Source organism: Lithobates pipiens, unplaced genomic scaffold (genome assembly GCF_037356315.1).
Source record: "Lithobates pipiens isolate NorthernLeopardFrog02 unplaced genomic scaffold, aLitPip1_a1.2 Scaffold_18, whole genome shotgun sequence".
NCBI classification, from domain to species: Eukaryota; Metazoa; Chordata; class Amphibia; order Anura; family Ranidae; genus Lithobates; species Lithobates pipiens.
Window position 1 is genome coordinate 626,268,951 of NW_027507758.1, and position 25,991 is coordinate 626,294,941.

Below are 25,991 nucleotides of genomic sequence, written 5' to 3' on the forward strand. Positions count from 1 at the left end.
ACAGTTCGCTCTTCAGGGTGGAACACCCCAAGAACTTCAGTTTTAGCCAACATGGCTTAAGATATCACTCCATGTATCTGCCGGCAGAACTCAGTCCAGCACAGTCCCGGCAGTACAGCTTTATGAAATGTTCCCCATTAGCAAAGAACTTTGTGCAAAGAAAGAGTGGCTTCAGCAAAGCATCCTTTGTGCCCATCAATTGCTCCCACTGTGTCCTAACAAACACAGCCACTGTGCCATATCAAATGCTGCCAGTCTGTACTTACCCTGTCTCGGTGGAACAGCTCCTCGATGTCTTCTTCCATCCTTTCTTCCCGTCCTCTGCTGGTGTCCAATCACAGCAACTGTCATTTCAGACAATCAGGTGATGGGTAATAGATCCGAGCTGTGGCATTACTTGAGTGAGAGGGAGAGTTATGCAAAACAACAAAGTCCGAAGAGGATTGTAATGGTTATTTTGAATCTTTGTTCAGTATTTTCGTTGTTTCTAGTTTTCATTCTTTTGCATTTTCGTTGTTTCTAATTTCATTATTTAGTAATTTCGTTGTTTCAAATATTCGTTCTTCTCAATCATTTGTTGTTTGTTCGAATTTGTAGTAAAACTTTTGTTCATTTGTATGTTTATGAATATAATGACTTTTTACAAATAACGAATGCGTAATGAAACTAATTGCATATGTCTAAAAATCATCACATAGGGGACTTTGTCCTCTATGTCAGTGTTTCTCAACCCTCCAAAATTATGAACGGAGTCCTCCAAAATTATGGACAAGCTTAAGGTGCCCTCCAAAATTATGGACAATCTTGAGGCACCCTCCAAGATCATGAACAATCTTGAGACACCCTCCAAAATCATGGACAGTTTTGAGGCACCCTCCAAAATTATGGACAGTCTGGAGATACTCTCCAAATTTATGGATAGTCTTGAGGCACCCTCCAAATTTATGGACAGTCTTGACGCACCCTCCAAAACTATGAACAGTCTTGAGGCACCCTCCAAAATTATGGACAGTCTTGAGGCGCCCTCCAAAATAATGGACAATCTTGAGGCGCTCTCCAAAATGATGGGCAATCTTGAAGCGCCCTCCAAAATGATGAGCAGTCTTGAGACGCCCTCCAAAATGATGGGCAATCTTGAGGCGCCCTCCAAAATGATGGGCAATCTTGAGGCACCTTCCAAGATTATGGACAATCTTGAGGCACCCTCCAAAATTATGGACAGTTACATAGTTAAATAGTAGGTGAGATTGAAAAAAGACACAGTCCATCAAATGTGTGTGATTATATGTCAGTATTACATTTTATATCCCTGTATGTTGCGGTCGTTCAGGTGGTTATCTAATAGTTTCTTGAAACTATCAATGCCCCCCGCTGAGACCACCGCCTGTGAAAGGGAATTCCACATCCTTGCCGCTCTTACAGTAAAGAACCCTCTACGTAGTTTAAGGTTAAACCTCTTTTCTTCTAATTTTAATGAGTGGCCACGAGTCTTATACTCCCTTTTGCGAAAAAGTTTTATCCCTATTGTGGGGTCACCAGTATGGTATTTGTATATGCATATTAGTGCCTCCTCATCAGTGTCCATCAGCGTAACCCCCATCAAATCATTCTCTGCAGCTATTACCTTTTGTACCACCACCCCCTCCCTTTAGAATGTAAGCTCTATGAGCCAGGCCCTCCTGTACCTTTTGTAATTGTGTTGTCCCCCCTATACATTGCAAAGCGCTGCATGAACTGTTGGCGCTATATAAATCGTGTATAATAATAATAATCAGTGAAGGATAAAAACTTACTTATATACAACATTTTAAAAACAGAAACAAAGAAAACATATTTTTTTCAGAATTTGTCTTTTTTTATTTCTAGCACAAAATTTTTTAAAACCCCAGGGGTGGTCAAATACCACCAAAAGAAAGCTCTATTTGTGGGGTAAAAAAAAGAACATCAATTTTATTTGGGTACAGTGTTACATGATCACGCAATTGTCAAAGTGTGAGAGCGGTGTTAGATGAAAATTGGCCTGGGCAGGAAGGGGGTGAAAGTGCCCGATACTGAAGGGGTACTTAACACATGGGAAAAAAAACTTGCAAAGCTAGCTCTGGCATTGAAAAGGTTAAAGGGAACATTCAACTTCAGGAACATGTTACATGTTCCTGCAGCAGCTCAGCGATCCGAGCCCTCTGTGTTATAGCAGTGCGGGGAGAAGTTCCCGGTACCGGCTGTCATTTTATGAAACGAACGCGGCCGTGCCATTCATTCACAGAGTTCTGTCCTTTGCCATTGTCAGCTTGTAGTTTTCAGTGAACTCCCACACCACTGCTGAGCTCTCTGGTAGATGAGGAACAAGGAGATTGTCATAAGGGACAAGGAGATTGGGACCCTGATTCAGTCCCTCAGACAAGTCATTAAAAAAAAAATGTCCACACCCCTGGAACTGTTTCTTACATGATAAAGAACAATTCCCTCACTCAGGACAGGAGTACGGCTACTCCCCTATGTGAGATCTCTGATGTCTGTAAAGATTGGACTTCTGTGAAAAACATTTCCCGCACTCAGGACAGGAATGCGGCTTCTCCCTCGTGTGAGATCTCTGATGTATGTAAAGATAAGAACTCCGTGAAAAAAATTTCCCACACTCAGGACAGGAATACGGCTTCTCCCCGGTGTGAGATCTCTGGTGTGTGTAAAGATTGGACTTTGCTGAAAAACATTTCCCACACTCAGGACAGGAATATGGCTTCTCCCCCGTGTGAGATCTCTGATGTTTGTAAAGACTGAACTTCAATGAAAAACATTTCCCACACTCAGGACAGGAATACGGCTTCTCCCCGGTGTGAGATCTCTGATGTGTGTAGAGATTGGACTTGGCTGTAAAACATTTCCCACACTCAGCACAGAAATATGGCTTCTCCCCGGTGTGAGATCTCTGATGTGTGTAAAGATTGGACTTCGCTGAAAAACATTTCCCGCACTCAGGACAGGAATACGGCTTCTCCCCCGTGTGAGATCTCTGATGTGTGGAAAGACTGGACTTCGCTGTAAAACATTTCCTGCACTCTGGACAGGAAAACTTCTTCTCTGTTGGAAGGACGGCACCGTCCCGCACAGTCTGAGGTTCCTCAGGATAAGAGGAATACGATGGTCCATCTACACTGTGTGGTGCCGGATGGACATTTGAGGTAGTCGGGTTTTCTCCTGGACTATACTGTGTGATGTCCTCATCTTCTACTTTACAGTCTGGAGACAAAGTGAGACAATCCTCTGAGGTTTTCCTCATCTCCCGTCCATCTACTAAAATAGAAATACAAAGATTATTACTAGACATGAGCTGATTGGTTCCCCTAAACCAGAACTCCGCCCACATCAGGCAGCTTTGTCTCTGAGGATCTTACAATTCCCCCCTCAAGGTAACTAGTAAATGGGTCTTCTGTAGGACGGCAACTAATGATTATTTTCAGAATTGATTAGTTGGCCGATTATTGTTTTGATTAATCAACTAATTATATAAAAACCTCAAAAAAAGGTTGATGTATAATTTAGTTAATATTCTTGAATATCTATATGCAGCGGTATATATAAATATCCAGATATATAGTTGGATATTTAATGCATTCTGAGAATAACAGACAGATAGATGTATTATTAGAGGGAGAATCTGCTACATATCAGAATCAGAGATCAACATTATTATAATGTCAAAAAGATGTAAAACACTGTTTTTCAGATTATCAGACAGGAGTGTAATATAATATAATATGATGGATGACAGACTGCCTTGTCATAGACAGGTAGGTGGGTACAAGCTCCCTGCACCTGATGTCACTTATGCTGGCCATACACAAACTCATTACTCTTTCAAAAAAAACATTCATCCAATTTTCTATCCATTAGCCCTTGTACACACGGTCAGAGAATCCGTCGGAATGTGTCCTATCGGACCGTGTTGTCGGATAATCCGACTGTGTGTGGTATGCATTGGACTGATTGCGTCTGAATATCCGTCAGACCCAATTTTCCAACTTGCTGGAAATATTTTCCGACCAACTGGTTCGATCGGACATACTCCGATCATGTGTAGAGGATTTTGATCGGCCCAAGTGCCACGCATGCTCAGATCAAATTCCTACATCAAAGCTATTGGCTACTAGCTTGAACGTAGTCCCATCGTAACGAAATTACGTCATCACGTTTTGAATGATCGGATTTTTCGACAACTTAGTCTGACCATGTGTATGCACAGTTTCGGACAAGATCCGACGGGCAAAATCCAACGGACAAAATCCAATTTGGTTGTCGAAATCTCCGACCGTGTGTACAGGGGCTTAGTGGGGTTAAATCGGCGTTCATTTCTGACCACAGTGACGGGAAAATTAGAAGGAGCAGAACAGAAAACTTTTCTTGATCGAACAAATTTTCAAATCATGTATGTGGGGTTTTTTTTTTAGAACTTACATTCATTTTAAAATGGAATGTTAAAAGCAAGTGGAATTTTCGAACTCATCCATTCATCGAATGTACAAATAATTTTCATACAAATATTTGTGTGAATATTTTCATTAAAAAAAAAATGAATCCGTGTATGGCCAGCATAGGACATATAGTAGCAGCAGCATGATTATTTTTAATCATCTGTTATGATGGGATTAAAAAAATAAATAAAAAATAGTCCTTTATAGTACAAAAAAAGCAGATAATCACTACTATAATGGATTCATTTATACTGTGGAATAGTGAAAGAAATATATCTTATATCATATATATATAATATTAAATATATCCAGAAGTAGGATATATGGGGATTTTACCTGGGAGTCACACATGAAGCTATATGGAGGTTAGAAAGGGGAGGGGGGGACTTTTATATTAAAGTAGTACTGGAAGCTGAGACTTTTTTCAGGGATATAATCATTTTATATATAATGCACAATACTAGTGTAGCGGTCATAACCCTTTGCAGGGCGGCCTTAACTTTTTGGGCTTACCGCTTGGCTTGTTCTTCCACGTCTAGGGGTTCCCAGGTTTGATACCCAACAACTTTGGATGCTGACACCAATAAAGTCCTTTTGAAAGGTTTTTATTTGCAGGGGTAACATCCAACAACACAGTCTCATATGGGAACAGAGGGCAAGGGTGAAGAACTCAGGCACCTTGAACTGCAGATATAACAAAGTCTCTAGTACCACCCAGAGAGTAGCCTCTCGCAGCTGGGCTTTTGAAGGCTGAACAAATCTCTAGCCAGAGATTATGGCAGTCAGCACTTTGACTCAGAATTTGTGAAATCTCTGACCTTGAACAAGTTGTAAATAAAAGTGAACAGGAACCTTTTTCCTCAGTACCTGGAACGTTCTCTGTCTCCTTGGTAGTACTGGAAAAATCATGAATTTGTCAGTGTCCTTCACAACTCAGGAACCAGGCACTTCTCAGGATGCCAGCTTGTTGGCCCTCCTCCGAAGAGTCCTCCCCCGGTCACTTGCAGGAGCTGCGGTGCCCCTCCAAGCCGAGAGCCCACCCGGACACCTTGAATCCTCCCTCAGTTACTGCACCTCAGACCAACCGGTACTGAGACTTGGGAACAGACGGATCCCCACCCCAGACCAGGCGGGTCCACTGGGGTTAGTCACCCGAAGCATGTTGCAGAGCGACGAACGCTCCCGTGACCGGGACCCCTCGCGGGGCTACCCCGGTCTAGAAACAGGAACAGACTGCTGGGGCCTAACAAACGAACCACCTGTAACACGTGACCTCAACCTCTTAAGTACCCTTCCCCAGACTCCTCAGCGGGGCCCGGCACACCCACTGATTGGCTCAGAGGAAGCCGATAACCAAAATGTCCAACCAGACCTGGTTCTGGCCTGTCAGGTGCACCTCACTGTACACATGACCAGGCAGAACTCTAACACAGCCCAGCCAAACTGATGTCAAAGTTAATGTACATAATTAACCCTCAGAACCCATTACCTTTCTGAGGCAAAAACTAAATTTACACACGAATGACACTTTGTCTAAAATGTCATCTGCTACACTAGTAAACTTTTACTTTATGTAATGATAATATCTTCTATTACCTCCAGTCTATCAGCCTCCACCTTGTCTGGGTTCAGATGCTGATCTTCCCTGCGCAGAGACCTTAAAGTCATTGTAAATGTTAGATTTTTTTTTTTCAAACAAAATTGTCATACTTACCTTCTGTGTAAAGGTTTTGTACAGAGCAACCCTGATTCTCCTCTTCTGGACCCCCCACCCACACTTCTAAATCCTCCTGCCTTCAGAGTTCCCCTATAGGAAGCCGCAAATTATAGTATAGCGTTCCCCTATAGGAAGCCACAAAGTATAGTATAGAGTTCCCCTATAGCAAGATAAAAAAAAACTGCCTATAGAATCACTTGCTTCCTTCTCTTGCTCAGGACTACATGTCCCATGAGACATCGCTCCTCACGCATTCAAATTCTCAGTCATTTACTGACATGTATGGATGTGTACTGAGTTGTATTTTCTGATATGTAAATAAATAATGCATTCTGTATGCAGGCCAATTAATCAACTGCCAACTAATTGATTATGAAAAGTTGTTTCAGCCCTACATCTCTGAATCCCCTACCACTTAATTTCTTTATTCACGGACCTTATTCAGAGAGTGAGAAAACAATGAGAACTGTCTTTTATAGGAGTGACAGTGATGAGAGGATTATAGGACGAGTGTCCCCACCCCCTCTATCACTCATTGCCATCTTCCCAACACAAGAAGTACTGCACTTTCTTATTTAGCCATGATTTAGTCATGAATAACAGCAGGCTGAGCCCCACCAGAGGTCAGAGAGTGAGGATGGGGGGAGAACAACCAAGATGAAGACTGGACTGATCCTGAAGACCACCATAATTGGGTTATTGACTCCTCCCTCATTATCACTTTCTGTTTAAGGTTCCGAAGTTTGAATATGTTATCACATTATTATAAACATGTAAATGTCTGTGCTCCAAATCATCAAATATAAAATGTCCAGCTGGTAGGAAATGGGTGCAAAAGAAGTCAGGACTATGTAATGTACAACTTATTATACAGTATAAGATACAACAGTTAGGATTTTATAGTATCAGACTTATGTAATTTACAACATAGAGTATATAGTGCAGGAGTCAGGAGTATGCAATATACAATATCAATTATATACTGTAAGGGTCAGGACTCATAATTTTGGTATTCAATAACCAGTGGAAGCTTAAATGTTTACTGAAGACAAGTTGCAGAGGTCCCACACAGCTGCCTCCCATCTCCTGAGACTGCACTCAGTGACTTGGGTCTGAGACTATACAGACATATCCCTCCACCCGGCACAGCCAGCAAACAACAGAGCAAGTAATCCTGGGAGAATTGTTCTGTCAGAGATCTTGCTAGACCCGGGTATGGGGCAGAAGACCCAAAGCACATACCCCAGGTGCCTAGGTCTAGTAACGCCTATGGTGAAAATTAACATTTTGCTATCAGCTGAACCCCATAATCTTCATAAACCCAGTCTAGATACATAAATTGTGTCTGCAGTACAGAGATGGAAGATTATCTGAGAGAAATACAGGAATACAGGACGGGGAACACAGCTCAGGAAAGTGACCAGGGGATTACAGGCTGATATCATCCAGTCCCCGCCCTACTCTGGACCAATCAGTGAGCTGTATGGGTGGAGGAATGTATTTAGTGTTAATGACCCACCTGTGCTGATCTCTGTAGGAGTGTCCTCTTCTATAAATGTCCCCGTTATTCCATCCTCCTCCATAGACTGCTGATCATCCCTCACATACCTCTCTTCTTCTTCTGATTTCACCTCAAATTCTATATCGATTGGATCTCCACTCTAAATCAAGAAAATGAGCGTGAATATCATCTGTAAGATATAAGCTTTAATATTGTGACATCACATAAAAAAATCCACACTCTATAAGTGTGTTTTATAACCTCTATCCCACCAACCTTATAACAGTGAGGGATGGTGTGACCTTCCTGTGTGGAATCCCGGGAATACAGAGGACGGGGACATCTCTCTGGTGGGTTTCTGTAGCTGGATGACTCCACCATGGTGTCCTGGTACAGATCTTTGTATTTTTTAAGATAATCTGACTGTTCCATCACCCCATCTTTATCACCCTCCTCTTTTATCTCTTCTTTAACCTCAACTTTAGAATCTCTCAGGTTTCCACTCTGAATATATAATAAAAATGACATCAATTGTAACAATGCAAATAATGTACAGATCCTAATGATACTATCAGTGATTGTCCCTCATCTACCTGATGATGGTGGGGGATGGTTAGATCTTCCTGTGTGGAATCCCGGGAATACAGAGGACGGGGACATCTCTCTGGTGGGTTCCCATTACTGGATCCATCTGTAGGAAACACACACACTGACTGAATACATTGTTTCTATGTGTTTATCAGATGATGGGGGATCTAGGTGGAGCCTCCGTACTGCTCTCTCCTTTACAATAAAGTCTCCTCTTACCCGGTGATGTGAGGTGCGGCTGATTGTCCATCATGACGTCCTTGTAGAGATCCTTGTGTCCTTCTAAATACTCCCACTCCTCCATGGAGAAATAGACAGTGACATCCTGACAGGGATCTGTGAAAGTAAGCTCTCATGTGATCAGGTGACATGCGGAGGAACGGAGTGTAAATAGCAGACAATTTTCCCCAGAGCTCCTTATGGTGGGGATGGATTTTGCTGAGTGGTGGTGCCAAGTTTCCACCCCCCAGGATCACTGCAGGTGTGGAGAAAAGCTGTGTAAGAGGATATGGAGGAGAGATGAGGAGGAGATCCAGGAATCAGGATAAAGGTCAGGACAAGCAACAGACGAGCGCATCCAAGAGATGAAGCCGGGGTCACTACACAGAAAATCAATCCAAGGAAACAACAGGCAGGACGAGGAATAGCAAGAAGGAGCTCAGAGACCAATGAGAATATTGCTCAGCCAATGGGAGATGATCTCAGCATGACTTACATAATGAAGGAGATGAGGGGGAGGGGAGGAAGTTACTTATGGTGACCATAGAGACATGGAAATTCAGCTGGTTCAGCAGGGATCGGTCACATTTCCATCCATGTGTGGTCACTGCCGGATAAAAGTCACTCCATCAGTGGCTGCAGCCAATAGCTTCATCACCGATCTGTGTATTCTGAGAGCGGAGGAGCGCCCCCCATTGTCAGAATACAATAGTGCAGCGGGGAGGATTCCCCCATCCCCCTCCAATGTGTGGATGGGGGAATCACTTCTGGTTTTGGTTGCTGGCAGAATGATAAAACTGAACCATGTATGGCCAGCTTTAGAAGCAAGATATATTAATCATCAACTGATCCCCCTGAAGGGGTTAATCTACATATTACCTCCTTTGCCGCCAGATCCAGCAATGTCTTCTCTCTACGTCTTAAAAAATGCAACTTCTTGTATGTATCTGACATCACTTCCTGTCTGTCTTCCATAGAGACTTCCTGTCTGGGTAGAAGTGAGATCTCCACCTAGTGGAGCTCAGAGAAACTGCAGCCCTAAGAAACGTCTCGTACTGTGAACACGGCCTTGTGCTATGTGTGTGTACTGTATATCCTTCCCCTTTCTCTCCTCCCTGAGTGTGTATGAAGAGGAGGAGCTCGGAGTGTGTATGAAGAGGAGGAGCTCTAAGTGTATATGAAGAGACGGAGCTCTGAGTGGGTATGAAGAGGAGGAGCTCGGAGTGTGTATGAAGAGGAGGAGCTCTAAGTGTATATGAAGAGACGGAGCTCTGAGTGGGTATGAAGAGGCAGAACTCTGTGTAAGAAGAGGCGGAGTTCCTGCTGGAACAGCGGTCGGAGGAGGAGGAGTCTAGGAGGGAGATGACAGAAAGTGCAGCAGACTTGCAGGAGTGAGCGAGGAGGATCCGGTTCCTTTGCCATCGGAGGTGAGGAGAGTGTGAAGGATGTGGGTGACTCTGGTAGATGAAAAGCTGGGAGTCATATTGCTCTGGTGAGTGGGGAAGTCCCACTAAGGGGGCGCCCTCAACATCCCTTGTGTAAGAGGTGGAAGAAGGCGTTGCTACACTACAGCTGCCACAGTTTGGAGCACCGAGAACTTTACACCTTATCAACTTTTCATTGGTTGGTGGGGTTTTTGAACAAAGAATGTTTGTTGAAATAGATGCAAAGTGGAAGCAGTGGTCTTGCAGAGAACACTATATTGAGTACAAACTATTGTATGATTACGTGGATTTACACAGATTTTTAGTTTATGTTATACAGCAGCAAATATTACAAAGTTAATGAAGTAGGTGCAAAGCAAACGCTGTGGATCTGCAGGGATCAGCATCTTGAGCATAAAGTACTATGAATTTGCACATGGATCAGTTTACTTCATTTATTGATAAACACCATAAGATAAATGAAGTAGGTGTAAAGTGGAAGCAGTAGATCCGCTGAGAATATTATTTGAGCCCCTAGCACTTTATATATGAATGTCTCCACATATTTTAGTGTATTTGTGATGATTTATGTGCACACACGATAGGACAGCGCTGTGACACATAATGCTCTTCTAGTTGATAAAGGGAATACTTACCTTTGTTACAGCAGCAGTCCGGTATAAGTGATTTCTGTAGGTATTTGAGTTGTTACACATAGCGCGGGTTTTATTCTATTTATATTGGTGACATAATTGCCCAAATCTGGGGATCAGGAGCCATTTCCACCCTTTACTCTCGGCTGGGGCTCTTTGTTTCCATATAACAGATGTTCTACATGACTAAATCTGACATCAATTTTACTGCAAAATCAAAGGGGCCAAAATGTCTCCCCCCCAGCAGTAATATATTTCTATCCCCCTTGGTGGGAGTGGAGATGACCCATCTATAAGGATATACAGTACATACACACACAGCACAAGGCCATGTTCACACTACGAGACGTTTCTCTGGGCTGCAGTTCCTCTGATCTCCACAAGGTGGTGATCTCACTTCTACCAAGACAGGAAGTCTCTATGAAAGACAGCCAGGAAGTGATGTAAGGTACATTAAGGAAGTGATGTCAGATATAAATAGGAAGTTCGGGGTGAGAGGTGAGTCGGGAGGAAGTAGAGAGAAGACATTGCTGGAAGTGGCAGTAAAGGAGGTAATAAGATCTTATTTTCTATTTACACCCAGTAACCCCCCGTCATGTCCGTCCTCTTCCTCCATAGTCACTGTGATGTCTTTTATCTCCAGCAGATGATGATACACACATATATAGTGTGGAGACCTAGATTAACCAATCCTGGGGAGGTCAGTTGATGATTATTATATTTTGCTTTTTTACATGGTTCAGTTGTTTCATTCAGCCAAAAGGCTGAACCCAAAAAAAAGACTAAACACATTGGAGGGGGATGGGGGAATCCTCCCTGCTGCACTATTGTATTCTGACAATGGAGGGGGGGGGGGCGCTCCTCCGCTCTCAGAATACACAGATCAGTGATGACGCTATTGGCTGCAGCCGCTGATGGAGTGACTTTTATCCGGCAGTGACCACACATGGATGGAAATGTGACCGATCCCTGCTGAACCCGCTGAATTTCCATGTCTCTATGGTCACCATAAGTGACTTCCTCCCCTCCCCCTCATCTCCTTCATTATATAAGTCATGCTGAGATCATCTCCCATTGGCTGAGCAATATTCTCATTGGTCTCTGAGCTTCTTCTTGCTATTCCTCGTCCTGCCTGTTGTTTCCTTGGGTTGATCCTCTGTGTAGTGACCCCGGCTTCATCTCTTGGATGCGCTCGTCTGTTGCTTGTCCTGACCTTTATCCTAATTCCTGGATCTCCTCCTCATCTCTCCTCCATATCCTCTTACACAGCTTTTCTCCACACCTGCAGTGATCCTGGGGGGTGGAAACTTGGCACCAGCACTCAGCAAAATCCATCCTCACCATTAGGAGCTCTGGAGAAAATTGTCTGCTATTTACACTCCGTTCCTCCGCATGTCACCTGATCACATGAGAGCTTACTTTCACACATTCCTGACAGATTCCTGTATGGTAAAGGTCAAAGTTCACTCTTCAGTTTAGGAGAGGAGGGACACACCCAGGAACAATGATTTGGTTTACATGGGAGCCTCATATAGAGGACCCCTCAAATCTCCCCATCCAAATGTCCCTCCATCCAGAGTCTATATGTCCTATGACATCACACTGACCTCACAGCTCCTCCTCCCAATGTCCCTCCATCCAGAGTCTATATGTCCTATGACATCACACTGACCTCACAGCTCCTCCTCCTAATGTCCCTCCATCTGTTTTTTTGTTTTTTGATGATCTTAGGATGTGAGCGGACCCTTGGCATCCTCACTAGCAAAGTAAGACTGTTGATCCTGCATTGTATGTAATGACATAAGAATGCCCACAGCAAGCTTTGAACCTACATAGTGGGGGTCCTGTGTGGGTAAATTATACCTCAGTCTTAGGTGGGGCTTTAAAAGAATGGAAACCTGGATGGTGAGGTGACGAGGATTCTGGGAATATCATTTGATTTTGCTCTTTGTGTTCAGATTTAGAGTTTTCCTCCTGTGAAGTCTGGAGATCATATGACCATCACATTGCCTCCACCTCCCTCCCTGATAGAATAGAGGAATACAAAGAAGATTCTAGAAGTCACCAGAGAGATGATGGAGGAGAGGTGAGGAGGATTCTGGGAATTCTGGGACATTATCCAGTAACAGACAAGGGATGTGTCTGGATGGTGACTGTAACATTGTTTGTGTCAGGTTCCTATAAGGTGTCAGGATGTCACTGTCTATTTCTCCATGGAGGAGTGGGAGTATTTAGAAGGACACAAGGATCTCTACAAGGACATCATGATGGACAATCAGCCGCCCCTCACATCACCGGGTAAGAGGAGACTTTATTGTAAAGGAGAGAGCAGTACGGAGGCTCCACCTAGATCCCCCATCATCTGATAAACACATAGAAACAATGTATTCAGTCAGTGTGTGTGTTTCCTACAGATGGATCCAGTAATGGGAACCCACCAGAGAGATGTCCCCGTCCTCTGTATTCCCGGGATTCCACACAGGAAGATCACACCATCCCTCACCATCATCAGGTAGATAAGGAATAATCACTGATAGTATCATTAGGATCTGTACATTATCTGCATTGTTACCATTGATGTCATTTTATTCTATATTCAGAGTGGAGACCTGAGAGATTCTAAAGTTGAAGTTAAAGAAAAGATTAAAGAGGAGGATGATGAGGATGGGGTGATGGAGGAGTCTCTAAAGGAACACAAAGATCTGTACCAGGACACCATGGTGGAGTCATCCAGCTACAGAAACCCACCAGAGAGATGTCCCCGTCCTCTGTATTCCCGGGATTCCACACAGGAAGGTCACACCATCCCTCACCATCATCAGGTAGATGAGGAAAATTCACAGATGGTTCTGATTTATATGTTTGTTACAATGAACATTTTATTATATATATTCAGAGTGGAAACCTCGGGGATGATAATATTGATGTTAAAGAAGAGTATAAAGAGGAGGATGAGGAGTATGGAGTGATGGAGGATTTTTCAGAAGGACTCAAGGATATTATGGAGCCACCAAATACCAGGAACCCACCAGAGAGATGTCCCCATCCTCTGTATCCCCAGGATTCCACACAGGAAGGTTGTACCATCCCTCACTGTTGCAAGGTTGGTGGAATGGAACATCCGAGCACATGGACTCATAGAGATGGTGTGTGTGCGTGTATTTTTATTTTTTTTTTATATAGGAGCTTATATTTTATAGATGATATTCTCTCTAATCTTCTTGATTCAGAGTGGAGATCCAATCGATATAGAATTTGAGGTTAAAGCAGAAGAGGAAGAGACATCTTTGAGGGACGATCAGCAGTCTATGGAGGAGGATGGAATAACGGGGACATTTATAGAGGAGGACACTCCTTCAGAGATCAGCACAGGTGGGTCATTAACACTAAATACATTCCTCCACCCATACTGCTCACTGATTGGTCCAGAGTAGGGCGGGGACTGGGTGATATCAGCCTGTAATCCCCTGGTCACTTTCCTGAGCTGTGTTCCTCGTCCTGTATTCCTGTATTTCTCTCAGATAATCTTCCTTCTCTGTGCTGCAGACACAGTTTATGTATCTAGACTGGATTTATGGAGATTCTGGGGTTCAGCTGGCAGCAAAATGTTCATTTTCACCATAAGTGAACTAGAGCTAGGCATCTGGGACATGTAATCTGCCCCATACCCGGGTCTAGTAAAATCTCTGACAGAGCAATTCTCCCAGGGTTACTTGTTCTCTTGTCTGCTGGCTGTGCCGGGTGGAGGGATATGTCTGTATAGTCTCAGACCCAAGTCACCGAGTGCAGTCTCAGGAGATGGGAGGCAGCGGTGTAGGACCTCTGCAACTTGTCTCATGTAAACATTTCATCTTCCACTGATTACTGAATACCATTATTATGTGTCCTGACCTTTAGACTATATAATTTACAGTATATTGTACATTACATACTCCTGACCCCTGCACTATATACTTTATGTTGTACATTACATTATTCTGATACTATATAGTGTTTACTTTTGTATCCTATATAATAAGTTGTACATTACATAGTCCTGACTTCTTTTTCACCCAGACTTTTACATGTTGATAATAATGTGATGACATCCTCCAACTTTGGAACCTTAAACAGAAAGTGATAATGAGGGAGGAGTCAATAACCCAATGATGGGGGTCTTCAGGATCAGTCCAGTCTTCATCTTGGTTGTTCTCCCCCCTTCCTCACTCTCTGACCTCTGGTGGGGCTCAGCCCCGCTGTTATTCATGAATAAATCATGGACTAAATAAGGAAGGTCAGGACTTCTTGTGTTGGGAAGATGGCAATGAGTGATAGAGGGGGAGGGGACACTCGTCCTATAATCCCCTCATCACTGTCACTCCTATAAAAGACAGTTCTCGTTGTTTCCTCACTCTCTGACTAAGGTCCATGAATAAAGAAATGATCTGGTAGGAGATCAGAGGACCCATTTACTAGTTACCTTGAGGGGGGAATTGTAAGATCCTCAGAGACAAAGCTGCCTAATGTGGGCGGAGTCCTGGTTTAGGGGAACCAATCAGCTCATGTCTAGTAATAATCTTTGTATTTCTATTTTAGTAGATGGACGGGAGATGAGGAAAACCTCAGAGGATTGTCTCACTTTGTCTCCAGACTGTAAAGTAGAAGATGAGGACATCACACAGTATAGTCCAGGAGAAAACCCGACTACCTCAAATGTGCATCCGGCACCACACAGTGTAGATGGACCATCGTATTCCTCTTATCCTGAGGAACCTCAGACTGTGAGGGACGGTGCCGTCCTTCCAACTGATAAGAGTTTTTCCTGTCCTGAGTGCGGGAAGTGTTTCCCTTTTAAATGCTATCTTGATCTGCATAAAAGATCTCACACTGGAGAGAAGCCGTATTCCTGTCCTGAGTGTGGGAAATGTTTTTCACAGAAGTCAAATCTTTACACACATCAGCGATCTCACACGGGTGAAAAGCTGTATTCCTGTGTTGAGTGCGGGAAATGTTTTTCAGTTAAGTCCCATCTTTACACACATCAGAGATCTCACACGGGGGAGAAGCCCTATTCTTGTCCTGAGTGCGGGAAATGTTTTTCACAGGAGGCCAATCTTTACACACATCAGAGATCTCACACGGGGCAGAAGCCATATTCCTGTCTTGAGTGCGGCAAATGTTTTTCAGAGAAGTCCAGTTTTTACAGACATCAGAGATCTCACACAGGGGAGAAGCTATATACCTGTCCTGAGTGCGGGAAATGTTTTTCAGAGAAGGCCAATCTTTCCACTCATCAGAGATCTCACACGGGGCAGAAGCCGTATTCCTGTCCTGAGTGTGAGAGATGTTTTTCACAGAAGTCCAATCTTAACAGACATCAGAGATCTCACACAGGCGTGAAGCCGTATTCTTGTCCTGAGTGCGGGAAATGTTTTTCAGTGAAGTCCAGTCTTTACACACATCAGAGATCTCACACTGGGGAGAAGCCGTATTCTTGCCCCGAGTGCGGGAAATGTTTTTCACAGAGGGCCAGTCTTTACACCCATCAGAGATCTCACAAGGGGCAGAAGCCAAATCCCTGTCCTGAGTGAGGGAATTGTTCCTCACTGAAGTCCTGTCTTCCTGTACATCAGGGATCCCACACAACCCTCGAGGTGTATTAGTGCCTTGTGTGCGGGAAATGTCTTCTATATGAATATTGCTGGACATCACAGCTCTCATGTGGGGAAGAAGCACACCCTGATATACACCTCAGATATACTCCATGGCTGATCCTCATCATGTAAGAAACAGTTCCAGGGGTGTGGACATTTAAAAAAAAAAGACTTGTCCAATTGGGGTCCCAATCTACTTCTCCCTTATGATAAAATAAAAAATAATTCTAACCAAAACCGTATATAAATCTGAGGTGCTTTTAGGAAGGTTGGGGACTTTTATAACTTGGGTGCTCAGTACAAACGCATGCTGAGCAGACAAATCAAGCTCCGGTTCACCTTTTATAAAAAATAATAAATGCACATTTTCTGCAAATAAAACTTTTTTAATTTACTATTTATTTTTAGGAGCCTGGAAAGCATTGCAGACATGATGTGCTGATGGCTTGTGCTATGCAGACTGTCCATGTAATCTGTCTGCCTGTACATTATACGGGAAGGCAGTTACAGTGACAGGAAGAACTAATCATCTACCAGAGAGTGGGAGTTCATTGAAAACTACAAGCCGACATCGGCAAAGGACAGAACTCTGTGAATGAATGGCACGGCCGCACTCTTTTCATAAAGTGACAGCCGGTACGGGGAACTTCTCCCTGCACTGCTGTCACACAGAGGCCTCGGATAGCTGAGCCGCTGCAGGAACATGTAACATCTTCCCGAAGGTCAACGTTCCCTTTAACCTTTTCACTGCCAGAGCAGTTTTTTATTTTGCCCACCTGTAGAAAAAAAAACATTTTAGGCCTGAAGATTACATACATCCACCAAAACATTACATATTTTCTGAAAGCAGACACCCTAGAGAATGGAATAGTGTTACTGAAAAAATCTACGAAACACAAAATTTCAGCAAAAAATCCGCTAAAGTTCATTTCAAGAGGTCTATAAACGCAATAAATTACTTATTTTTTTTATTTTTATTTTTTTATAAATCACTCGCACAGTGGCACGCAGGATTAAGCTTATGAAGCTATAAATGTTATTTAAGCAGCAAGAGTTGTGGGGGTGGGCACTGTCACAAGCAGACATGCAGGGAGAGGACACAGGAGACAGATAGCAGGCTGCAGATGACAGAGGCACATAAACTGACCACTGTGTCAGGGCTCAGCAGCCACGAAATACAGTGGTCAGTTTACATAGGTAAGGGTATAGCCAGGCAGGATTAGCCAGGTATTACGGGGTGGGGGCAAAGGACACAGCACAAGCACGGTGCTATATATAATGCTTTAAAGGAGCAGGATCTTTTTTTTTATTTTTTTGGGGGGGGGGGGGGTTAAAAAAACGCTTTAACTTTTTATCATGCACGTATATATTATCCCGCTAATCTTTATAACTCATGACCAGCTGACTGCGCAAGCTACTTTGACCCTGCCATTTATCACCGTCTCCTTGCTATGTCCCCCAAGCTTTGTGTAAGTGGCACAGATGATAATTTACAATGTTATAAAATGATGAGATTCCTATGTATTCATATTCTGTATGTTTTTTAGTTAGGCTGGTTTTCTTTGCTGCCAAGGCATAAAAGGTCCTGAGGAAGCTTATTGATGTGAAACACGTTGACCTCTTGGACAATTCAGCAAAGCTAAATGAGTCATTATGAATATATATGGCCTAATGTTTGATGGATTTTCTTTTATGTAGATTTAACGCATCATTTTCATATTTGTAAGAAAGATTTATATTTGATGTCATTTTTATGTTTGCCTTTTTTTTTTTGTAACAATAAAGTCCGACATACGATTCTTTTTGAAATGAGAAATATTTTGGGTGTTTGTACATTTATAGTAGCCAAATCTTCCTCCTTTTTTTTTTTTTTACTATATAAAAAAAAATAGTTGAATGAATGTGACCAGCATTGACCCACCTGTGATGAATATCCATCTAGTGGTCATAATGCAGTATTGTGCTATTTTTACTAATGGGGGTATGGCAGGAAAAATACCCCATTAGGTCACTAGATGAAGCTGACCATCATAGGGAAAAGCTGAGTAAAGGCCCATACACACGATAGGACTTTTTGACAACAAACATGCAAATCAGTTGTTTTAAGGCAAGATCCAACCGTGTGTACGCTCCATCGGACAAACTTTTTTGGTTTTCATCGTACTTTTGTTGGCTGTGCGAACGGACAAACTTTCCGGCAACAAAAGTCCGTTGGAGCAAAGACTGATCGCGTGTACAGAAAACCATAGGCCTTTTGTACAAAGTACAAACAGGCATGCTCAGAACCAATGCAAAAGATCAGACAACAATACAGAAGTTGACCAAAGGTGGCAGTAAACAGCAGAAAAACCATGTGATTTGGTGAAAGTTGGCTGAAAAAGTCCTGCCGTGTGTATGCTTAACAAGTTCACGGCCGATGCCCTTTTGTACAATAATCCACGGGAATGTTTGTACAAAGTCCTATTGTGTGTATGAGGCTTTAGACCTACCGGTAACTCTTTTTCTGAGAGTCTTCTAGGACAGCCCATGAGACCTAGGACTCCTCCTACCAGGACAGGAAACACGTTACCCCCACCAGATAAAAGGGCGGTCCTCCAGGCCTCTTGTCAGTCTTCTTAAGAACCGTAGGACATCCCTGCAAAACATATGCATAATACACATAACTTCAGACAAAGCCGAGTGGGAATCTGGCTGTCCTGGAAGGCTCTCAGAAAAAGAGTTACCGGTAAGTCCAACTCAGATTTTCCTCAAGCGTCTTCTAGGACAGCCCATGAGACGATGAGCCAGAACTTACCAGTCTAGGGAGGGACAACTGCCTGAAGGACCCCTTGCGACCAAATGCCTGCTCCTGAGCAGATAGGAGATCCAGGCGATTAATGTTTAATGAAGGTCGAAAAAATGGACCATGTGGCAGCCCTGCAAATTTGTTCCAGTGAGGCACCAGCCCTCTCAGCACAAGATTTAGACAAGGCAATTGTTGAGTGCGCAGTAACAAAAGGCAGAGCAATTTCCCTAATTTTTTAAGTTTCGGAGATAGCTTGCTTTATCCATCTAGCCAATGTGGCTTTAGATGCACTATTCCCCTTGTGTGTTCCTGAAAAGAGGACAAACAAGGCATCAGTTTTTCTGAAGGTCTTGGTGACCTCAAGATAGACAAGGAGAATCCTTCTCACTTCTAAAAAACTAAACTTTCTTTCTTGGTCGCCCTATGGCGAACTACAAAAGGTTGGCAGTACAATGTCCTAAATTCGGTGGAATTTACTGGCCACCTTTGTCAAAAAACCTGGATCAGTTTTTAAGACAACTCAATCCCCAAAAATCGTGAGGAAAGGTTCCCTCATTGATAAGGGCCTGCAACTTGCTTACCCTATGAGCTGAGGTAATAGCTACAAGAAAAATAGGTTTTTAATGTAAGTAATTTAAATGAAATATCCTCTAGGGGCTCAAAAGGAAATTCAACCAGAGTTTGAAGTACCAGGGACAGGTCCCAAGATGGACAACTTCTCACCACTACTGGCCTGGCCCTAGAAATTGATTTGAGGGAATTTCCAGGAGAGAAAACTGGAGGAAAACATCGATAGCTGCTGCCTGTACCTTTAAGGTACTAACAGAAAGACCTTTGTCGACACCCTCTTGAAAAAATTCCAAAATTGAAGGAATATCATGAGTTAATCTTTGATTTTCAGATAATCATGAGTTAAATCTTTTCCAAACCTTGGAATATATGGCTCCTAGTGGTTTTCTGCAATTTACCAGAGTCTTGACTACTTTGTGAGAGAACCCCTGGGCACTCAGTATCTTTTCTTCAGATACCAAGCCGTCAAGCTTAAGGAAACCACCTGTGGGTGTGACACTGGACTCTCCGATAGTAAGCCTTCTCTCTTAGGAAGACTCAGTGGAGACTCAGAGACCAGAGTCTGTAGCAGGAAAAACCATGGCCTCTCGGGCCGGAAAGCGGTGATAAGATCTGTTTCTTCTAGAAGAAACTTCTGGAATAAGTCTGATCAGCGGAAAGGCGTAACAGAGGCTGAAAGGCCACGTATTCACCAGAGCATCGATCCCCAATAATTGATCTGCTGGGTTCAGGGAAAAGAACCTCTCTGTCTTGCCGTTGTTCTGATTTGCGAACAGGTCCACTTTGGGACATCCCCATCTGTTGGTGAGATCTGCAAAGACTTGGGGATAAAGGGACCAATTGTCTCGATCTATCCAGTAGCGACTGAGATAATCTGCCAGACAATTTTGTGTCCCCTTCAGGTACACAGCTGTAATTGAAGCTAGATTCCCTTCTGCCCATGATAAAATCTCCTGGGCAATAGATTGAAGTATCCGGCTCTTCGTGCCTCCTTGTTTGTTGAGGTATGCAGCTGTCGCGATATTGGCGGATAGAATTTGGAGATTGTGACCCTTGATTTCCATCTGAAATGACTACAAGGCTGTCTGAACTGCTAGCAGCTCTCTCTGGTTCGATGAGCTCTTGCTTCCCTCGATGACCATTCTCCTTGTGCCACTGCGTTGCTGAGGTGGGCTCCCCATCCCCAGGAACTTGCATCTGTAGTGATCCTTTGGGATATAGGAATGGACCATGGGAGACCTCTTGTTAGGTGCAGGTTTATCCTCCACCACCACAAGCTTCTTTTTACCCTGGGGGTAACAAGACCCTTGATTCCAGGGACCTTGCGTCTCCATCCCAGCTCCATAATAGAAACAGCTGTAATGGACGTTGATGAAATATTGTCCATGGCACTGCAGGAAAGCAGGAGGTCATCAGACCCACTGCTCTCAAGGCAGCATCACCTGACCAGGTTTTAAGCCATAGGCTTCTTCTTGCCGAATTCACTAAGGCTGAAGTCCTGGCTGGCATTCTTAAGGACTCTGCGGAAGAATCAGCTAAAAAACCAACTGCACGAATAAGGAGAGGGAAAGTTTTCAAAAATCTAGCAGGGATCCTCAAACTATGGCCCTCCAGCTGTTGCGAAACTACACATCCCATGAGGCATTGTAAAACTCTGACATTCACAGCCATGACTAGGCATTATGGGAATTGTAGTTCCTGAACAACTGGAGGGCCATAGTTTGAAGACCCATGCTCTAGAGGTACCTGCCAACAAATGTGTTTTGTATTTGTTAAGAAGAAAGGGGCCAAAAAAAGGGCTGGGGAATCACCAACCCCAGGGACTTTAAAGGTATCAAATCAAGAAATATTAACAAAACCTTAATGTATAAAATATTACAATTTTATTCATGCTATACACAATTAGAAAAACATTCATAAAAACGATGATTTAACACCAGTTTGCAAACAAGAGCATGTAGATCATCTTTCACCAAACAGAAGAAGTGAAGGAAAGGCAAGCTGCAATCATTCTCAACAAGTTTCGCCCGGCATGGGCTTCTTCAGGAAAAACTGATTGAGCAGCCAAAGAGCTAGGATAATAAAAAATGAATGTTACTATAAATTGGTGTATAGAGCAACAACAGTTGATAGGATAAATAACAATAAAGGACAATAAATTGATAAGGATAATCATATTACGTAGATCAAATTGATAAAACAGATACTTAGTATATTTTGAATGGTTAAGTTATGGACTTATTACAATGAATGAGTATCTCACCGATATTGCCAATGCTCCAAAAGGAATTCAAAAATGTCAGACGAAAATCAGTTTTGAGACTTTTAAAAATCTATACTCAATTTTAGCGATAAAGTCGCAGGTCAGGAGAAATTGATCGCCTATAGGGAATCTGCAGAGAGAAATAAAACAATTCAAAGGGATATAAAGAAAAAGGAAAAGAGATCCATTGGACCCTTTGGGAGAAAAGAGCCAAATTTGAAATACGTGTATCATAGATATGATAATTACCCAGATAAAAATGTTGAATCAATGAGAGTTGCTGAAAAGGAGTTTTTTTTTTTTTTAAACTTCAAAGGTAAGTCAGAGTCAAAATCCATATAATGCTTTGGAAGCGGACGTTGATGATTAAAGCTAAAGTAAAAAGAAAAAATGCTCTTAGAAAAGAAGTCTATTGTAATAGAGAGGTATGCAGTCACATAGGAAAGCATCCAGTAAAGTCCACTGAAGTGGGTCAGTTGCATATTCATGTCTAGTGAGGGAATTGTGGCTGAAGTGCTCAAGCGAACTTACCCAGTAATCAGGTTGCGTTTGCAAGTATGCAACTCGTTCCATCAATTGCCAAGAGGCAACTGATGGAAGTAAAGGGTTTTAAGCCTCTCCAGCTCGGCGGCGTCTGACGTCACCGCCGAGCTGCGGGCGGAAATAAAGCAAGGGGAGAAAGAGGGCTGAAACCGGTATCCCTACAGTTATAACAAAGTGCGCATGTGCGGACATCGCGTCGCGACTCACATAACGGAGTGCGCATGCACGGACGTCACGTCGTGGGACGCATTACGTGCTGAAGCTTCAGCGGCCATTTTGGAAATTCCAGGAGACGGCAATGAGCTCGTGCGGTTAGACAACAATGTCCCGCACGACGTAGGAAGCCAAAGCGACCATTTTTAGACAGGTAACAAAGTCTAATTGAACAGGCAGATAGATGGAGAATAAGTGTGGCAAAAAATAATAAAGGACTAGCATATCATAAGCCTATTCCTACGCTCCCAACCAGGATCAATGATCTGCTTAAATCAAGCAGAGATGCGGCCAACACAAAAACTGCAAATTTCCAACGGAATGTAATGCATATATATCCCATATGCCTATTCACTGGAATGCTGAATAAATAAATACAGTCACAAAATAGAAACCACTCGTAAAGTTTGCCAAGGGAACTGTATTCCAAAGAAAATATAGAAAATTGAGAAAAAAAAAAAAAAATATTCAAATGAAAATAATTGAATGGAAATAAATAAATAATAGTGAATGAAAAAAATAATTATATAAATATAATAAGAAAAACCAGTAGCAGACCAACAAAGTCCCATTGATGTGGGGAACAATAAAGGGTTGGGACGCTGATTGATTAACAGGACCCAACAGAAGTGTTACTAGTTCCCCAGGGCGCCCATACAGAAACCCAAATTAAAGCATAGGCGGTAAGTCTCCAATTGACAGTTAAAGTTAGTGAAATAGTTTGAAATATTCAAAGTCTTAGGCTAATTGGGGCATTGACAAGTCCGGAGAGATTTACAATTTAAACAAAGCAAAACGAAACAGAAACATACTCCAAAAACAAAACAAGAACAAAACAAAACAAAACAAAGCAAAGCAAAGCAAAGCAAAGCAAAACAAAACAAAACAAAAAATAAATAAAAAGGAGAAAAACCCACCCTATAAGAAGGGTTTAAAACTAAAGGCTTCATTGAGGCCCGGTGCATCCGTGGCCCTAAGGTCAAAGATCCAGCGGGCCTCTCGTTGCAGAAGGATCTGATTGTAGTTACCTCCTCTGTCACCTGGACTCACATGTTCCAAAGCAAAAAAATGCATTTTGGTGTCATCGAAATTATGAAAGAGGCCCATATGGCGACTAATGGGGGTCTCCATTTTCTTTCCACGCACCAGGGAGACATGGTCCCTGATGCGGTGAAAGAAAGGCCTCTTTGTCTTACCTACATAGTAGGCACCGCATTCACACATCATGATGTACACAATGCCCACCGATGTACAAGTGACAGAGAATTTGGGTTTATACAATCGATTGTTCGGTAACAGAATTGAGTTTGAGGCAAAAATGTACCGACAGAAACTACATTTGTGACACGGCCTAGATCCCAAGACCAATCTAAAGGGTAAAGAAGTTGGAGGAACATAATGGCTCCTGACCAATGTATCTTTAATTGAACGCGATTTCCTAAAGGTTATCTCTGGGTGAGCCCTTAGGAATTTTGAAATCCTAGGGTCACCCAGTAAGAGATACCAATGTTTACTTAAGATGTCTCGTATCTGTGAATGCTGAGCACAATAACGAGTGATCAATCTCACTCCTTCATTCGGTTGGGGGGGTTTATTGTCATATAAGAGAGAGGGTCTAACATGTTTGTTGGCTCTAGCATAAGCCCTTTTCAAGCACTTATTACTATAGCCACGCTGCTGTAGACGCTTTTTTAGTTGTTTGGCCTCGTATTCAAAATCAGTTGCACTGCTACAGTTGCGTTTAAGACGGAGATACTGTCCATAGGGAATACTAGTCACCAATGGCTTGGGGTGCGAACTTGAAGCATGTAAAACGGTATTCGCAGCCGAGGGTTTCCTAAAAAGAGTAGAGCCAATTTCGCCTTGGTCATTGGCGTAGATTTGAATAGACAGAAAAGTAATGGACAACTTGCTTTTTACCATAGTGAATTTTAAATTATAATTGTTAATCATGAGTGCTTCCATGAAATTGGACAGCTCAACTTCAGTTCCTGTCCAGATAAGGAAAATATCGTCTATATACCTGCGCCAGACCGGAATCTGACAGAGATACTCAGCCAAATCCTCACGATGGAAAATGTGGCGCTCCCATCCCCCCAGGTACAGGTTAGCATAGGAGGGGGCACATTTGGTCCCCATAGCCACTCCCTGCACCTGGAGGTAATGGGAGCGCCCAAAAATAAAAATATTATTATTCAAAATGAAAGAAAGCAATTTTAAGACCAATTGATTATAGTTGGTTTGAACCTCGCCAGTCTCGGAAAGGAAACCCTCTACAACTCTCAGACCAAGGTCATGGGGTATAGAGTTGTAGAGGGCCTCCACATCGAGAGTGACGAGCCAAGAATTCTCGGGAATGCACATTCCGTCTAAAGCTCTAAGTAGATCTCTAGTGTCTTGTAAGTAGGAGGATAGACTCTCCACAAAAGGTCGAAGATAGTCATCCACAAGAGCATTAGCAGGTTCAGTAAGACATCCATTGCCCGAAACAATGGGGCGACCTGGTGGATTTTTAGCGTTTTTATGGATTTTCGGTAACGCATATATGGTAGGGGTCTTTGGATCAATTACATTTAAATATTCCCATGTTTTTTTGTTTATGACTCCCTGATGGTAAAATGTTCCAATTAATTTACGAAATTGGGTGAAGGTGTAATTTACATGACTCTCTGGGATTTTTCTGTACCACTCTTTGTTCTGAAGTATGTTGTTAACCATTTGTTCATATTGTGCCGTGTCCATGACCACCAAATTTCCTCCCTTGTCAGAAGGTTTAATAATTAAAAGGGACTGATTTTGTAAGGCAGTCAAAGCTGCTTTCTGTTGAATAGATAAATTTGATTTTTTTGAGGGCAACCACTGAGTTTTGCAGATCTCATTCGTTACCTGCTGCGTGAACGCCCATATATTGGGATTCCCTTGTAAAGAAGGGAACTTAGTTGATTTGGGTCTATATTCTTTAGGGCGTGGTGCAGCTAACAAAGGAGATGGTAGGATGAGACGGTGTGGATCAGGCTCATCATGAGCTAGATCAACAGCCTCCTCTAGATCTGTCTCATCAATATGTCCCTCCACCCATAGTTCCATCAAATCTTCCATGGCCTTGATATCTTTAAGAGTGGGTGCCGAAGAAGAAGATGGTAAAGTAGGGTTTTGTGGTAAGGGATTGGGTGGTCCCGATTGATCGTAAAGGGCACGGAAAGTCAATTTGCGAGCAAAAAGATTAAGATCCTTTACCAATTCAAACTTGTCTATATTTTGGGTTGGGCAGAAAGTTAATCCTAATTGTAAAACAGAGATTTGAGCATTTGTTAAAGGAGTAGAGGATAGGTTAATTATTTCAAGATGGCTTTGAGTTGTTTGGGGACAATCCCCGTTAAATCTTTTTTTGGATCGTGTACCGGTTGGGTGAA

At 42.8% G+C, this 25,991-nt stretch overlaps 3 protein-coding genes and 1 long non-coding RNA gene across 4 annotated transcripts in view; 2 read left to right on the forward strand and 2 right to left on the reverse strand.

Moving 5' to 3' along the window:
- The window catches only part of LOC143989588 (uncharacterized), a 175,974-nt gene that overhangs the window by 87,651 nt on the left and 62,332 nt on the right, over window positions 1-25,991 (reverse strand). The gene's annotated exons all lie outside the window — the stretch shown is intronic.
- LOC143989925 (uncharacterized) overlaps window positions 1-25,991 on the forward strand; it is a 133,541-nt gene that overhangs the window by 21,686 nt on the left and 85,864 nt on the right. The window contains exon 9 of the mRNA XM_077490197.1: window positions 15,444-16,038. Coding sequence (XP_077346323.1) covers window positions 15,444-16,038 — 595 coding nt within the window. The remainder of the gene's footprint in view (window positions 1-15,443; window positions 16,039-25,991) is intronic.
- LOC143989713 (uncharacterized) lies at window positions 1,840-9,446 on the reverse strand. The gene is made up of 6 exons (XM_077489987.1): window positions 9,374-9,446; window positions 8,495-8,611; window positions 8,281-8,378; window positions 7,964-8,191; window positions 7,706-7,847; window positions 1,840-3,291 (listed from the first exon to the last, which is right to left on the reverse strand). Exons 2-6 carry the CDS (start codon window positions 8,577-8,579, stop codon window positions 2,486-2,488), a joined length of 1,359 nt encoding a protein of 452 aa, XP_077346113.1. The 5' UTR covers window positions 8,580-8,611; window positions 9,374-9,446; the 3' UTR covers window positions 1,840-2,485.
- Window positions 11,131-12,979, forward strand: LOC143989939 (uncharacterized). The gene is made up of 3 exons (XR_013277101.1): window positions 11,131-11,271; window positions 12,530-12,657; window positions 12,746-12,979. It is a non-coding gene; the product is annotated as an uncharacterized LOC143989939 (long non-coding RNA).